Here is an 18,579-nt window from a genome sequence, read left to right as displayed (position 1 = left end):
CTCTGTGTTTGTTATATATGTACATAACATATAGGTGGAAGTAGAAGCAGCGCGAGAAGCTGAAAGCTCGTGCTTTGGCCGCCTTCGTGCATTATAATAATAATAAATAACCACTAATTGACATTTAGCAGGTAAAACGGTGTACATTGAGCATTCATGGAAAATGCCTCTTCAGAGGCCCCCATCGAATGCGTCCGCCCCCTCAGGCGGTATAGAGAGGTGGCGTTGGGAAGAGAGACATCATCGCATCCCGCACAATGAGAAGAGCACCACAAGTGCCGGTCGGTAGTCCAAGCGAGTGAAGCCAATTAGTTTTTAGCCACGGATTGTGGAACTCAAGACAGCCATACATTCGGAATGGATGCTGCACTTTTTGCTGTGCACAACCCATCGGGACTACTCGCATCGATCTCTTGGGGGGAAAATTTATCGATGTGCCATTCAGTAATGGGATGACGATGTCAATTGAGAGTTTCTCTCGCTGGGTGCGCAGAAATTGCCGTGATTCTCTATATGGTTGCCGAGGGAAAATACATGTCTTCATTGGCAACCGATTGAATAATGATGAGGTAAGTCGTCCGTTTTGGATATACGGTTGCTCATTTATTCAAACTCTCTCAAACATATTAGCATTTTCCAGAAAATGCATCCAAAAGATACCACTTTTTGTATTTCCCGCCAAAATGTTGTTTCGTTAAGTTACTATCTCTCTACAGTGCCATCTATTGAAATAAAGTTTATTCTTTAACATAACGAAATCTCTATCTAGAATGAACGAAACATTTTTCCCATGGCGCACACCTTGACGAATTTATTCAAGTTGGTGGCTTCGTTAAGTGGCGTTGAGTTAACCGTCTTAACGAAACACCTGTTCAAAAAATTCTTTGTTTTATAGAGAGGGGAAAACTTTAATACAAACGGGATACGTAAAATAAATAAAAATAAGAATTTAAAAAAAAAAATCTAAATAAGTCGGAATAGGTACTCCTAAAGTTTATCCCTATTCCTAGACCTATCGAACCCCTAGGTTCTAGGAATAAAAGATTTGTAAGTTATTATTAAGACTTCTTAATCTGGCATTAATAAGATTAAATCTCGGATTTAAACATGTCTTATAACTAGCCTAGCTAGAACATCTGAGCTAGATTTTTTTTTCTCTAACTCCTAGATAGATTACCTATATCTATCATAATGAAACAACTCTATCACAATTACAGCTGGAACAAAAATTTAACAACGTGTACCGATACATCTATGCTATATACAGTCATGACCCGGTATAGGATAATCTTGGATATACTCTTCACACTCACTATTTTTAATGCGCGAGAGTAGTACATCCAAGGGTTTCTTCTACGGGGTAACGACTGTACTGCAAGTGGTAGTGTGTTTTTATTTTGATCGGTACGAGGAAACTGAATGAAATTGTGATAAAAATACAATTAAAATTGCTCAGAAAAATCTCTTAAAGTGTGATATATCATTACTTTGTGTAGTCAAAAAGACTACAAGTGAGTGAAACAACGTGAATACGTTGAAGGATCTAAAAAGGAGTAATAAAAGGTATGTACACCCTTCTAATCTCTTCCCAGCGTCCTTGTTCTGTTTTATTGATTTTACACTCCCTGATTGAGTCCAAGAAAAGGGGCACGACTGATTTTCTGAAAATGAAAAGCCATGAAATGCGTCCTCGTGGCAAAAAATAAATTCCAAAGACAGCCTTGGGGAAAAAGGGCATATCCTTTGTCGCGACGAAGACTCATGAATGACGTCACAACAACCCCTGTGAGCTGTCAAGGTCGATGGCAACTGCGTCGGTTTCGGTTTAACAATTCAGTGACCATAAATAGCGCGCAAACTTCAAAAATAGCACCCCTTTTGACGACCTGATAAAAGGTAAAAGGGCGCGAATGAATAAAATGATGTAACTCAACACGAAGGACGTCATAACGAACATTTTTGTGAGCCATGTTTATCTATCTTTTTCTTTATATTTTGAATGATGAATATCATCAACCCTTCTCCAGACGAGAAATGACCTCCGCGTAGAAAAACCAGTGGAGTGGAGAGAATCGTGAAAGAATGATGAAGCCTATATGGAGCTTTTTCAACTCCACGGAATGTTCCCCCAGACAAGGCGAAGGTCGTGTCTAGAACTTGAAATTATATATGTACATTCAGAACCTTGAGCGTATTTCAAAATCACGAGTGAATTTAATTTTTCCCAACATTGTTGCATTACTGATTTTTAGAATAAATTTAAATTAAAACAAAAAGTTTCTAAAATTTATATAATCAGTTTGGAAGGTGGAACATTTTTGGTTGACCATTAAATAGCTTCAGAGGTTTTTGTTAGATGAAATACTACTTGAAAAAAGAATAAGATTTCATGGAAATAGGAAGATATGTTAGAATTTTTCAACCTTTGTTTTTCCAATTTTACAATTTAATATTCAAAATCTTAAATAAAACAAATAACAAACTGAATTTCCATAATTCTAAATTTTTATTGAAAATTTTATTTCCATGTCTCTAAAATCTGAAATTAATCTCTGAATTTAGTCACAATTTTCATTATAAGAAAAATTCGATATTATAATTAATAATTCTTAGAATCAAAGAACAATTCAAGTGCTGAGCATCATCTTTTATATGAGTCAGTTCATCGTGAATATGCTCACGGATGTTTTATCAGTAATAAATTTAAAAAAAAAGAACAATCTGTGTTCCCAATTGTAAGCCTTCCAAGTACAAAGTCTAGAAGACAAGACATTGATCGCCTTCAAAATCTCTGTAGCTCATTTGTTGGAACACTTGAAACATCTTGTTGGACATAGGTGTCAATTTACGGCGTCTATTGAAGATTCCAATCTCTCTCTTTCATGATAAGGAGTTTGTTCCCATTTATCAGTGATTGGAGTACGTACCTCAATTCGCAAATAAAGTACCTACCTCGGAAATAACTTGGAGGTCCGTGCGTTAAACAATGAACCAGTATAGAGAATGGGGCACTTTCTCTCTGCAATATAATATGTTCAATTTCATGTGGCATTTTTTACTTGGCGTCACTCAATTTTTCTTATGAGCATGATTACCGGGAATGCGCATCGGTACCTGGCTCAAAATGTGAGTGTGAGATTCCTAAAATTGACTCTTTTCACTTTTGTGCGTCTTTAATGTGTCTCTTTGGGAGATTAAAGCCAAATGGAATCTTCCTCAATGTAATAAAATTGCTAAAGTGGTCGTCACTTTCATATCGTTACTTAAGAGACAAATTAGGTTGTATTTTAGTGTAATTTACAATAAAGAAAATTGCTATGAAATTCACATTGAAAATTATTTAATGTCTAAACGAGCTTCTACTTACTTATTTCTTTCAAGGTGTGATTAAATATTTCGTGAAAACATATATAGTAGCACTTTGTAGTAATTTGTAAATTAACCCCTCATCAGGATTCTTGAAGAAAAAAGGGAAATTTTTAAAAGAGACAGTGTTTCCCACGAAAGATTTTTACTTTTCATCTTCTTTTAGGGCTAAAATTTTGAAATCTTTAAATTTGAATCAATTTTATGCCTATTTAGGTAAATAAATAAATTGAACGTTTTGTCAGAAAACTTTTTGTTTGTTTAAGAGCATGAATTCTATGCATTTTAATGTGGGCGTTCCATGCGAGATTGTTTACCAATAAGGGAAGCTCGTGAGCAAATTTATGGACACATTTTACTTCTTCTTTTTTAAGAATTGAATATGTCGTTCTTTATGAATGATTTATACCTGTATTGTGCAGTTAATCCAATAAATATAATAAACAATTAATTCGCAAACTTCACGTTGGAGAAATCTGTGGGAAATGGCATTGAGATGTCATTGAAAATTATTTTCTGCGTTTTCGTGAAATCTCTTTTAGTTTTGCAAGTATAAAGAATTTCAGAAATTCTTTTCTGTTGCTTTAGAATTAGTCAAAAAACATTTTTTTGTGTTGTTTGTATGGAAGATAGATTGATGGTCTTTTGTGTCTTATTCTCACATTCCATGAGATCATTTGGTTTGGGTGGTATTGAGAGTCGTGATGATGAGGCAGAATTTCACTTGAGAACCTTTGGAAACAGTTAAAAGATGCTTGAAGCAGGAGAAGGAGATAATCGCGACGAAGAAGAATTTCAGCGTAAATAAAATTCTCAAACACCTGGTGATGCTGAAGGTGAATCTTTTGCCAAGTTCACTGTCCATCGCATCCAACGTCGCTGTTGAATGCTCTTTCAGAGGAGGTCAATAAATACCTTCACATTTTTGCTAAATGCTAACTCTCCCCATGCTCAGCCTGCCCCAGCGTGCGTTTTCGTGCACCTCCAATTCAACCTGATACCTTCTTCTCCTTCTTCGCCTCTTCTCAAATCCAAAGTCGAGGTCCAAAGAGATTACCAACCCAGAAGAGAGACGCTAACCGGTTCTGAAAGTTCGATTTTATTTCTCAGTTATATCACACACATTTAACGGCTGAATATGTATTTTATTTTAAAAATATCTTTGATTCCTTCGCAAGCTCATTCCACCGGCGAATTGTATATATGTATGTAGGTATATATAGTTATTTTGGGTACTTTTGCTTCCAGGTACAAAAAAGACACAACAAAGTTCAAAAAACGCTGTACAAATTCGACGCAAAATGTACAAATTCTCCAAATTGGCATAAGACGAGGGAAAAAATCAAGGAAGAAAAGAGATTCAGTATGACGAGACAAGAGAGTGTTATTAACCTTTTTATTATTTTTCCAGACAAGTTTCTCGAGCATTGATATGTATACCTCTGTATTTGGGATTTGTGTGAAAAGTGTAAAAGCAACAAATTGCTGTGCCTTTACATTTCTTTTATGACCACGCAGCATTTTGATACGAACGTCCATACACGGTGTAAAATGGGCTTTAAGAAAAAAAACCAGAAGTCAAATGTTTCATTTAAATGGGAGAAAAGCAATTTTTTTGGTGGTGCTTTCCGCAATGAAAATTGGAGACATTGTGATTATGTAGCAATACACCAAAAATATTTTCTGACCAACCATTTTATTGCGCTGGGCTACAGCGACAAATTTAATATCTCTGTTTACCTGAGATAACATAACCGATAAAAGGCATAGCGTAATTTTGCGCCATGGAACACCACGTGAGCAATTTGCAGAACGAAATGGTGAAAGAGACTGGAAATTTTGCATACTACACTAAATCAGCGCATAAGCATTTATTACCATTTCAAATTTGACAAAGAAATAAGCCCCGATAGACGGCATAATCACTAACTTGTATAACTTCTAATTGGAAGTATTATAAGTAAGAGGTTTGGTTGGGCTGTGTGTTGACTACCGAGGAACTAATTGTAACCCCATTTATTTTCAAATCCGTGCTAAAATGATTTTTTCACCTCATAAATCCACACATAACTCAACACGTCTTCAGTTGGATGGACGTGAGTTCATCTCACTTTTGTTCTCAACCAAGAGATTAGAAATTCATACATATACATATTTTTTATGCTGTGTCGTTAAAAAAAACCCTTCAATATTCTCAATACGGGTACATTCAATATGTAGTTTTGCATTCATAACTACCACGGGAAGTTTTAAACAAAAACTACATAATACAGTATGATTCAAAATATCCCAACACTCCTGGGTTTAAAAAAAAATGTTTGAGCAGTATTTGTTTTCTTAACCCTTTCGCGTCCAACATGAATGCTCTTAGATATCACTTTTCAGGCAAAACGTATTCTTCGACTTCTTCTGCGTCAATTACATGTATTTCTAACCAGGAAAGCAATTGAATTCATAAAAGAATTGGAAAATAAAATGTTTCATGTTCGGGTCTACGTATGACTCAAAAAACGCGAAAGGGTTAACGGAAGTAACATATTTGTAAAATTAAATTTAAGAATCTTTACGCATTTAAAGATCTGAAAAAGAATTTGTTCATTTCAAATTTTCTTTAAATTGACACACATTCGCATTTACGTTCCTGGGACAAGCAGGAAGTTCTTAAAAAGTTCTAAAACACATTTTCCTGATCAGGATGTAAAATTAGACATAACTTAAACGATAAAAAATTGATCTGTGAAATTAATTCCTGAAAGAGATAGCATAAAATCGAATATAAAAGCAATTTTTTAATTTGGAAAAATCTTTTCAAGAGACTTTGAGATACCAACAACGATTTCTTTTCTTGAACGTGCCTCATTCACCTGAAAGTTTTATAAAAAATACTACCCTAAAATTTTCCTACCCTGACAGGTCTACAGAGAAAATTTTGTGCTCTCTAATCGATAACGCCACCGAAAGGAATAATTTATCCTTTAGATCCTTTATGATTCTAAGACATTTAATTTAATTTAATTAATTTAATCCTCAATATTCATCGTACTTTTTGTACCTGACTGTAGTTATTCCTGTTGAACGTCGAGAATGAGGATTGTAGAACAATAAGTTTGCATTCTTCTTCTGTAAATTGTGATAAGATGAATAAATATAGTGCTCAATCGACCCCCACTGTACAACACTTCCATCGTGAGAGAGACGTCGCGTTTTAGTCGTCGAAGCTCCACCACAACTTCGGAGTACTTCTCGAAAGCAAACTCACGACAGTGCTGAACGCAATACTGTGCCGGATGGTTGTCTTACCTCGTGCCTCCGCAGAGGAGTTTTCTGTGAGTGAATCCAAAGTGTATTTCAGTGGAATCATTTGTTTATCTTGAAGATAGTTTTAAACAGTGTCATTGAAGCCACTTGAAGCCCACAAACTTAAAGGGAGCTTACAATAGCTCTTTTGAGAATTTATTTATCTTTTGCTTATGGTTCTGTGGAAATTCACAACTCTTTCCAGCAACTTCTAAAAAACAAATATAAAATCCAGTTGCTGCGCATTCTTTAGGAGTTTCATATTCCACAAATATTTACCTTTGAGAATTGCGCTCAAGAACTTTTTTTCATCTGGATTTTATTGTGATTTATAACAAGGTGAGTGATAAGAATGATAAGCAAAGATTTCTTATTTTTTTTTGTTAAAATTCTTTTTTTTTTAAGTTTTATTTGAATCTCAAGGAGATTTTCACAATCTCACTGTGAATGTAAATAAAATAAAACATCAAAACTATAATTTAACCTCATACACTATAGAGGTATATAAGTGAGTATATAGTCATTAGAGATGCTGCAAAAAAGAACAAGTTTTACTATGAGCTTTTTCCTCTCACTCCAGCGGCACAAAAATGCTATTCTCTCGTGAAACTCTACATATGTATTCGTGAAAATTTCATTGGGATTTGATTAAAAAGAGTGAGGGAAATGCCTTATCTCGTGTGTATTTAAAGATTTATTCATATCTTATCGTTCATAACGTTGGTAACATTAAGCAAGCCCATATATCAGAGAGGTATTTATTTATTTTTTTCTGTCTGGGTGCGACAGGTATTCAAGAGCACAAAAAACTACCATGGGTATCGCATAGATATTCGATAATTAAATTAGATATCTATACTTAGAATTTATCGCTATATAGGAAAAGCCACACATAGTAGGTAATTTATATTATTTTTTGAACATGGGAAATCAACCAATAATCTCAACAAATAATGATAACTTTCAGCAGCATTGCTCATACAAGGCTCATAGAATTATTGCAGATTGATACATAAGATATGAGAAAAATTTCATAGTTGACGAAATCGGAAAGTGAAAAAGATCTACACTTTTCCTGCCTTTTGCATTAAATTGCATTTAATTGCATCTACCTTTCTCACTTTGTTTCACACACAAAACACTCATATCAAATGATACAAAACACGTACCTATATGTACGTACATAGTGCAAGTGAATGAAATATACATAGTACGTGCTATATATTTATTCGTACAAATAACAATGTATAATTAGGTTAATAATTTATTTTGTATTACACTGTACGGCCATTTACTTCACTCTCTCTCTTTCTGCCAGACTCTTCGTTTACTTTTTTTTTCGCCATATATTTAACACTGAATGGAAATATCTTTGCAATGTATACCTCCAATTGAATTTCCAATGTTTGTGTATTCGGAAACAATGCAAAAAGACATCAATATGGATTTACTATCCGCGTTGTGTGCGATAGCTTCGCATTTATTATCTCTGATCATAGGGGTAGGTCAGTTTATTTGGCTCTTTGTGCGTAATTACGGTGAGACCGACAGATAAAAGTCTTCCTCAGTATTACCATTAAAGGAAATACTTTGACTCACATGCTATGGATACAAAGCATCTGACTAAGGAGGCTCAAAGGCTTTCCGTAAGATATTTTTATTGTTCAATCATGGATATAATTTATGGAAAAAAGAGGAAAATTGCGCCCTTTATTCCCATTTATAATTCCGGATATTGATTAATTTTCAGTCGTAAATTATGTGAGTTCTTTCTTCAAAATAAATCCCCTTCTTAATCTTTTCTTTTGTTGAAGTAAATTCACAATTGTCAATTGTCAAGAAAATCCATTATATCCCATTCAATTCACTTGAATTGCTGAAAATTGTTGGTGAATAAGAAACGAAATTAAAAGGAAAAAAAAACATAAAATTAGCTAAAAAAAATAATAAGGTTTTTATTAGTCTTATTTCGTTATCTCTTATAAATTCCTTTTGGTGTTTCATTTGCAGGTAATTTTAGTGCGAATATTTTGTCATCTTTGATCATTTTACAGCCACGGTAAAATCATTTTATTACTCATTTTGTTCATTTTTATTAAGTGTCATAAAAGGGGTAAGACAAATAAAATTTTAGTTTATGTTTACCACCAGATAGAGTCTTATTATTAAGCAATTTCAAAATTATTTGGCTTTACTTACGTTTCTTAATAAGAAATGTCTTAAGTCTCAGCTTTATATGTTCTTAAAAATCATTCTTTTTATGCTCATAGGATATTTTGTAATCTTTCATTAAAAATTCAACATTATAAATTCACATCGCTGCCTTATAGAGTCTCTCAAATCAATTGAAATTCCCCATCAATGCAATTTATACAAAAATGACTTTGAAAGCTTCTGGTGTGAACACATTGAATAGAAAATGAATTGTGAGATGCAAAATTTCACTATGAATTTGCGAAATAAATTTTTGATTATATCATAGAGATATTCTTGTGATTTCTTACATTGCCAAATGCGTTACATACCAAGTACGTAATTGAAACCAATAATGTTACTTTTCTGCTTTATAAAAGTTTTAGCTTGAACTTTTATATGAAAACTTTATGTAACATTTCTTTTGAGATGTGATTAAGAATATCTCACATGAGGTGTGTATGCAAATCGAAATAATTACATGGGGAAGTGGTTTGTGAAGAGCCACCGAAATGGAGACGAACAATCAAAAGGCACTTTAGCAATTGCAAATGTATGAAAACCTCATCAGTGGAAAGTCTCGGCTTTTTAACCATTCTTCTATGCGTTCATTTCAAAACAGACGTAATATATAGCCGGGTTCAGAGGCACTTTTTTTGTCAGCATGGCAAATTATAAATTTCCGGAATGTTATGCAACACTTTTTTTTTACTACACAGTAGTGCCAAAAAAATGTAATCTATGGAAAATGCGATCAACCAAAATCGAATTTTCCTCTCAATTTATCCATCGTCGTGCAGATTGTGAAAATATGGGTGTTCTCGGGCGTGATTAAATGATTTGATCTGGGCCTATATTGCCATGTAGTACATACATAGCATGATATATGTAGCATAATCTGTTGCGATTTCATCTCAGAGAGATGCGCAAAGCTTCTGATGAGATGACAAAATTGAATTGTCGTGATGTGCATCAAGATAAAATTTCATTTCTGTGAGAAAATTAGAAAGAAATTGGAAAATGTTATTCTGACGCCAAGCACCACAACATCCGGTTGGACAGCCAAGGGTCATATAAATTAATTCAACTTGCTCGCATATAATTGTAATTCATACACAAAATGTTGAAGCATTTCTGGGACGCAATGGAACTTGCTTTATATAAACACCATGAGGGACCTTTTGATTATTCTAAAGTGGTTGTCATTAAATCATTTAACATTCCCAAGGGATCTCGTCTATTTATTCAACTTCAAACTACATACATTATGGCACTTTCTCTCATATATATACAGCAATTATATACACAAACTAACCAACTAATTTTGAGGTCAAGTATTTCCTTTATTTATTCAAGACTAAAAACTGATAAATTGATTCTTAAAGTAATATACATAAAAGTCCTCGGTTTTATTGATTTTATTTTGATTAAGACGATCGTAAAAAAATTATCTATCAAGAGAAGTTTATTTATACTTATATGTTCAGTTCAATAACTTATTTACATTTCACAATTTAGTCTACATTTATGATAAATTTGGTTTTATGTTTTTTCAACCTTAATACAAAATTCATAGAAGCTAAAGATTTCTGTCAAATCAATTTTAAGCTATCGCGCTTATTTTACCTTAATTGGCGGAGTGATTTGTAAAGCCGGATTGAGATATTCTTAAATTGAAAACAAATTTATTATTCAAGAAAATGCTTTCTCTTCCACCTTCGCTGTAAATGGACAAAAATAACTGAAAACAAGCTCTTACAGCAAGATTTAACACAGGTACCTACCAAATTCGTCAGTAATTTCAAATAATTTAAAGAAAAATTCAAAATTTTGCTTCTTTATTAAATAAATATACGTACATTATATATCTAAATAATGCTGAATATGCATAAAAGGAAAATTATTCTCTTATCGCATTTCTTTGCATCACATGTGCAGAGCTGTGTGGTGGGAAAGTTGTGAAATTTCCACTGTTTTTATTCTTCCTTCACTTTTTTTTTGTACTTTGTCACTCCATGATGTGTGTACTATAAAGAGAGTAATTTATTAGCGACAATTGTGCAGTGGGATTTTGCACTTTTTGTCCTCCATCATATCAAAGATGGTTATAGAGAAATATGAAGAGTCCCCTCACACATTGATTATACGGAATGAATTGCATATTTTGTTCAAAGATTCTTCTTGGCACTTGTTGAATACTTTCTTTTGTATTGCATAATAAAATGCGGAATTATGTTGTCTGTATATGTTTGTATATACATAATTTTCCAACTGAATGTTTGTATATGTGAAAATAATGGTACATATAGTGTTGATGGAAACGTATAAATTGAATGTTCATCTTGATGTTCCAAATTGATGGTGTGGATTGGGGGGATCATATAAAAAAGGCGGGAACCCAGAAGTTTAATTCTTTATTTTAATTCCAACTACAATTACCATGGAATATGCTTTGTGTGTGGGATGATGACTGGAACTGGAGTGGATTTATTTTTTGTATTATTTTGTGGCATGTGTTTTGCGGTATTGTGAGCATTTATTCTAATCAGGCAAAGAAAAAAAAATGAAATACTCAACTCCCATTCAATGCGCTACTGTGAAGGTTGCACGTGGATTTCATGTGCAGCACCGGCACTGTGTCAGCCAAGCAATTGTTACGTGAATTTATTGTATTTAAATTTTATATAAATACCACTAATTGAAGATGAAACAATGAACGTGGAAATGATTAAGGAGGGCTCTTACAAAAAACAAATTTGCCATTTGTACGTGTGAGCATAAATTGATGCAAACACATCATAATGGGATTTATATTACAATTTTCCTATTTATGTTTCTGGCTGCGAACAAAATTGGCATGATTTTTCTACCACATGTTTAAAATTACATACATACATATTGATACATAGTAAGTTTGAATAATAAGCAAAAAAAAAGTTTTTTTTTCTTTATGTTCCTCTAAAACATTTTCCATCATCAAGACGTCCGGTGGTGGGAAATATAGCAAAAGTTTTCGAGTGTTTCACAAAGGCCAGCAATTAGATTTTCAACTCGTGATAATCTATTATTAAGCCTAAGTTTTTGCGCATTTTGCTAAAAATACCTCTCTTCATATTTTTCCTATACACGCAATAAGACGATATTAGAGAAGAAAATTGACTCATGTGGTATACATAAACCAGAAGAGGAAAATTCCGCAGAGCTTTTTTCGCTCGCAAATTGTCTAATGGAATTGAAAGAAGAGAAAAAAAAACATAGCAGATGGTATTCGCTTTTGATTTGTACGATTTGTACCTCTTGAGGTCTTTATAGAGATTTTTTTTAATAATTTATAATGTTCTTATGCTCTCTCGATTAATCTTTTAGCTTCTATTTCCCATATGCCAAATGAGCCAGACGGCTCAGACAGAGTTTCCTTAATAAAAAGAATTGAAAGCTTTCAACACTATAAACTTTTGAACAGAAAAAAATTTAATTTATAAAAAGAATTCTATTTACGTGCTGATTAAATTATAAAACAGACGGAAAAGTTTTGTTTTTCCCAAGGTTTCGTGCGCATGTTGTAACTTGACCTGCCAACACTTTAATTCACGTGCGAACTGTACAGAAGTGGAGAGAATTCTATAAATATTGTAAGAATTTTCTCATAACTTCATCAATATTGAGTCGCGTTCGTTCACATCCCCATTGTAGATGGGAAATGAAAATATAATTGCCAAACATAAACATTTGAGCGTTGCCTATTAAATCTCTCCACACAAGAAGCATGCACAATTTCAAGATCTCAAACTGCATGATCTTGCCACATGGAAGATCTTTTATCACGCGCGCAGAGATCGATCCATTGATGCTGGGGGTACCCGCACAGTGTAATTTTCCAATTTGGTAAACTTTCCATCACCACTGTTTTTGTTTGGAAATAAATATACAACAAAATAACGAAAAATAGCAAGAAAACGTGGAGGTAGACTGTCTTTATTGTAGCCATCGATACACATGCTGGCGATTGAGCATTGTAAAGTTTTCATCAACATGAAATTTCCATTGCAAACTCCTTTCTTTTCTTCCTCCTCATCATGTTGAAAAGCAAAACACCCAACAGAAGCGCATCTTGAGCGCACAAAACTTCCCATGCCAAATGCCTCTTTCCGGTTTTTTGAGTTCCTTTTTACCATTTAATCGTGTCTCATATGTTAGAAAGTGAAATTAATTAAAATGCGACAAAGTGTTTTTAATATACAAAATCAATGCTCCACGATTTACTATTAATGCTCATTTCTATATATAAATTTTCTTGTATTTTTGCAGGAGACTGACTGACTTGGGAATTCGAAAGGCCTTATCGAACAAAAATCTATACAAAGAGCAATTTGTGAGGGAGAAGGCGCAAAAAAGGAAAAGTGCGAAAAGTAAGTTTTACTATAAATTTAAATTTTCCATGCCTCACTTGGGTGTAATTTTATGCTTCCAAAAAGCACATAAAATTGCATTTTATTTGATAAAAGTCAAATAAAGGAAGTTGTCCCAGTAATTGAACCAAAAACCAATTAGCTATTCGCGACACTTTGGTATAGCAACATTATTTCAGTTTATAACACCCAATAAATGGCAAAGCGTGAAAATTTTACCTTCATTTCCTGTACATCTTCACTGTGGCAGCCACTAATTGAATTATTTGATAAAATCCCACTGCAATTATGGGTGACAATATGAGTGAAAATCTACCGTGGAACGCCTACAATCTTCAATAAGTTTTTCAAGCCCATTCAATACGCCATTCTTCTACAAACTACCTACATTACATTTTAAAAAAAAATAATATGTATGATCATTGAACGCATTTACGCAAGCACCAATAAAGCGCATTAATCTTTTCCTCTATGCGGAAAATTTATTTTTGTCACTGGCACGTACTTTTTTTTTACATACACACATTTTGCAAAATGCTAATTGCAATGCAATGTTGAGAAAACAATTATTATATAACACGAATGAATCCACGGATGGGCGAATTGCACGGTGCAAAGTGTAAATTAAAGTTGAAATAAAAACGTTTAAAAGTCTGCGACGATATTTTCACGCTTTAGCTTTCCGTTTAATATCATCACCCATATTATATTTACTCATTCCTACTACATATTTACTTTTTCACCAAAAAAAAAAAACAAACGACACACACAAACTGAATGTTAAACAATGCATTAATTCTATGTCAAAAAGCATTCGGCATTTATATGCCTTTTATATGCGGTAAAAAAGTGACACACTTTAAATAAATTTATTATTTACATTTTATTTAAATTTTCTTCCCTCTTTCTCTTTACACCAACAAACACACTTACTTGCCTTACTTGAATGAAAATGTTTGTTGGAACTTTTTGAAGTATCATGAACACATTATAATGGTATGAAAAAAAATGATTAAATATGTCGAAGACTCCGAATAATAAACATTCACTTCACGAGATCATATCAAATAGCTCAAGTATGTAGTTTTTCGTCTAAATTTCATTATTTAATGTCTTTTTTGTCTCAATAAATCATGAAGAAATTCTCATGGTGATGAATGATGCGGGATTAGAAGATAATTTTATAATTTATCCAGAACACATTTAGAAATGATGTGAGCCATTAATATTACATCATTTGTCCACTATTTAATATTTTATAAAATTATGTGATTTTATGTTAAATATCTAATAAATCAAAAACAGAAAAGTATTACGAATTTAACCCTTTAATGACCGAAACTATTAGGTAAGGAAAGTTTAGTCACTTTATTGTGGAAAAATTTCTCATTCGAGGAAAGAATAAGGACGCGGTTAATCTTGTAAAGGCTTGTAAGACAATAAGAAATCATCAAAGAGATTTCCAGAATTTTTCACTGAAATCTGCATAGAAAATCCAGTAAATATTTGACCAAAAATACCAAATATGACGTCACTCTAGGTTTTTGTCTATTCCAAAGCATTAAATAAAAAGATTCCTTGTCAAAAAAATCTTCGACAAAACTTTAGAATTATTCCTGGACTTAATGCTTCGTGAATTAAAAAACACAGTGATGTCATTGTTTACATTTTTTGATTAAATATTTGGCTTAATATGGCTGATAACGCTGGTAACCTTAATGGAAATGGAATATCATATTGGCAATTCCTTATTTTTTGAATGTTCTCTAGAGAATTAATCGTATTCAAATCATCCCGTCCCTTGAATTAGGAGTTTTCTCATACAAAAGTGAATAAACTCCTTTTGAATGAAAAAAGCTCAATCATGTAAAATTTTGCAATAATACCTATCATTTGAGAGTCATTGCTTTTCCTATGAATCTTTGATGATTTAAATCCTTTTGCGATTGTTTTGTGAGGCGAAAAAAACTGGATCAGAATCATTCCAATGACCCTCAAAGGGTTGATCTCTTATATAAATATTTTATCAACTTATCAAAATGGCAATAAATAAATTTTAATTCTTCCACTTTGATTAATCTTTTTCGCTTTAATTGAAAAATTTCAAGTGAATTTCCTTATTTTTTTTGGAAAATTTATTACCTAATAATATTTTTGGGGATTTACACATTTCATCCATTTTACTGAAAGTTTTATTGAATTTTATCTCCATGTATCAATAAAATTATAAGCCATTCACATCTTATATTACAAACCAACTTCTCATGCTGTGCGTAGACCCATAGCATATATCATAGCATAATGAAAAACATTGTTGTGAAAAATGTAATAAAATTAGCATTTTTTTTATTTTCATGTACAAAAAATCACGTATTAAAATTTCACCTCCAAAATATGAATTAAAACTACATTAGTTATTTTTCTAATTTATTTTCTTGTTTTTATTGTGATTATGCTGGATTATGCGAACGATGATGCATTTACATCGTTTACATGAAGTTTTTGTAGTTTTTTTTCTTCTTCTGTCCCGCGAGGCAATAAATTTACTACAACCTATTAATAAATCAAAGAAAATTATTATTTTTAGACGTAATAATTGATTCTACACTGACATGGAAAAGAGAAGACCCTGAGTTGGGCACTTGCGCAATTTCTATCAGTGCCTGACCAACTTTTCAATCATTTAGAGCGTTTCCACCACTCTCGGGAAAATGATCAAAAATTGCCCCATTACAGTGTGCACGAGAGTTCTAACTTAATTTACTCCAATTTCATGCCGTGTGAAGTTATGGAAAATTCTCCGTGCCTTCGAGAGACTATTAAAATGTTTGAATTAAGTAAAATTCTACCTTTCTAGAGAGGTTTTGATAAATTTGTCTTTTCATCTCTACTCTCTGTGTCTTTCGTATAGGGAAACTTTCAAAGCACGAGCAGTATTCATCAACAACATCTTCCACCGAACATATCAACTGTGAAGGGCAAAGGATTTTCTATGAGAAAATGATGCCCCCACTTCATTCGCCATCGGGAGTCATAACTGACTCGCAGGGTCTCATTGTGCCAAAGAAACTCACAAATCCATGCTTGGAGTCGTCGGATCGACAGAATTTACACAGAGAATTGCTCTTTAATCAGAAAATGTAAGAAAATCATTTTTTTTTCTAAAATTTTATTGTAAAAATTATAATTTTTTGTGCTTCAAATATCCTTTCAGAGGGCGAAGTGTTCTGAATCAAAAGTCAGAGCTTCAGCGAGTGCTGGATAAGCAAAAGGAGCGCCAATTTATGGCCCTTCAGCAGGAACAGCAACAGCACAGCAAGCAGGAATCAGGATTGAGTGGAGAACTAGGCAGAGTTATAATGCAACGCGCCCAGAGACTTGAGACGCTGCAGAATACAACGTCTCAATCAGATGAGGAAGATTTGAAGCGAATTAATCCAGAATATGTAAATGCGAGGGCAAAATTGAAAGCCACGAGCTTTGATGGCAAATAGGATGTTTTCGATAATATTGACTTGGATCGATGATTCTTTTTCCTCATCGATTGTATTGCAATTTATCTTTAAAGTTCTTCATTTTTTTTTCTTTTTGTAACCATCTTTATCTTTAAAAACTTTTTGACGGAATCTCTAAAAGTGCGGCGTAGCTCTGTGTTTAATTTTTTTTTATTTTAGCATATAAGTTATTTTAAATAAAAATAAAATTGTATTGTGGATACGAAATGCTTTAAAATATTAACTGATAAAAAAGTGAACCAAGTATATAAATATTTTTTCTTTGTAAGTTATTTCTCGGCGTTATGTGAGCGCTTAAAAATTTACAAATTGATTTAGTTTAAATTTACTTAATATCCTGAACATATAAATCCGATTAGTGCATCATAATCTTGTCTCAAAATACTGTTAACTAACCGAAATATATAACACAACATATTTCTTGCAGAAAAAAAAACAAAAATAATATTGAAGCATTAATAGAGTTCTTTGCAGTGTTTTTTCCTATAATAGAATAGTACAAAATCCTCAGAAGTTGTGTGCTGGAAGAAAATTGATGAAAAAAAAAGAAAACCTTTAGTCTTGGGTAAAATATAGAAATCAATATTGGGAAAGAGATATTTTTGTATCACCTAATAAATATTGAAGAACTGTTAGTAGGTAGTTAAATGTAAAAGATCTCCTCGCGTCAAATTGTGAGGGGATAATTATTTTTTCACAGCAACTACAATATTTACTCTTTAAACCCCAATTGCATGTAACATTGGACTATGACTTGATGAGGAGCTTGAAAAAAAAACGAAGGACATGTGAAATTAGTCTATATATTGAGAAATAAAAAAAACACCATGAGTATTTTGTGTAATAACAGGATATGTAATTATATTAAAAATTAGAATATTGAACAAAAAATGTTTTTATTTTAATATTCTCTCAGCATGGTTCGGAATGGTTTTGGCCTAGTTTTGACGGTCTTGAGAATTTCGTATTCTGAAAGAAATTGATGGTCCTGAAGCTCAGGGAATAATAATCTGGAAGGATTTGCATGAATTTTATTTTTTTTTTGGAGGTAGGTATTTATGCTCAAAGAGCTCAAACATTAATTTTTTTGCGAAAAGAAGCAAAATAGTTTAATAAAATTAGAAATTAAGTAATTTCTCAAAAGTAGAGCTTTTCTTCAAAGTTTTTAGTCAGTTTTCTTGTTTTTTTTCTAGGATTTAGTATTAAAAATTATTTTTGTTGTTTTCTAATGAATCAAAATTGAACCTTAAAATCAATTTTATTGCCATAGTCCTGGATTTCTTGATTTTTTTTTAACTTAAAACTTTTAATAAATAAAATCATGGCTCCAGGATACAGGAAATTCTTAGCTTTTTCTGATATTTTTAAGTTTTTTTTTCCAGTAAAACGATTTTTTTGCATAAAATTGAGAGCGGGACAAAATAAATCATTTTCAATTTGAATCAGGAGAACCTTAGAAAAAAAAAGGGAAATTTAATTCTTCCTAATTATGCCTCAGATAGTTGCAAAGAAAAGTCAGTTATAGATAAGTGAAAGAAAATTGTTGAAAAGAGAGAATCCCCCTGCATAAAAATCCGCATGATCACCAAAATTAAACGTTTAACGATTCCCAAACAAAGACACAATTGACCACTGAGGAAGACGCACAGAAGCGTCGAAAGCTTTGGCCCTAAAATTGAAAGGATGCGTTTAGGTTGACCTACCGTCCCTTGGCTGGCGCAATCGGAAGGAATTTTCCTACAACATCAAAAACTTAAAACATTCCGTCAGATTCCACTTGAGAGTCTTCCTAATTTATT

At 32.7% G+C, this 18,579-nt stretch overlaps 2 protein-coding genes across 4 annotated transcripts in view; one reads left to right on the top strand and one right to left on the bottom strand.

Annotated features, from left to right (window-relative positions):
* The window catches only part of LOC129790048 (solute carrier family 35 member B1 homolog), a 766,332-nt gene that overhangs the window by 596,755 nt on the left and 150,998 nt on the right, over positions 1 to 18,579 (bottom strand). The gene's annotated exons all lie outside the window — the stretch shown is intronic.
* LOC129790510 (protein FAM107B) lies at positions 1,339 to 17,671 on the top strand. Of its 2 annotated transcripts, none has more exons than XM_055828027.1 (4): positions 1,339 to 1,563; positions 13,165 to 13,265; positions 16,177 to 16,405; positions 16,480 to 17,671. In XM_055828027.1, exons 3-4 carry the CDS (start codon positions 16,266 to 16,268, stop codon positions 16,757 to 16,759), a joined length of 420 nt encoding a protein of 139 aa, XP_055684002.1. In that variant the 5' UTR covers positions 1,339 to 1,563; positions 13,165 to 13,265; positions 16,177 to 16,265; the 3' UTR covers positions 16,760 to 17,671. The 2 variants fall into 2 exon arrangements, with proteins under 2 accessions (XP_055684002.1, XP_055683994.1); XM_055828019.1 differs by lacking the exon at positions 1,339 to 1,563 and adding an exon at positions 6,478 to 7,002.

The sequence above is a fragment of the Lutzomyia longipalpis genome, chromosome 1 (assembly GCF_024334085.1).
Source record: "Lutzomyia longipalpis isolate SR_M1_2022 chromosome 1, ASM2433408v1".
NCBI classification, from domain to species: domain Eukaryota; kingdom Metazoa; phylum Arthropoda; class Insecta; order Diptera; family Psychodidae; genus Lutzomyia; species Lutzomyia longipalpis.
The sequence above is the reverse complement of the archived record's forward strand: the minus strand, read 5'-3'. Positions and strand labels throughout refer to the sequence as shown.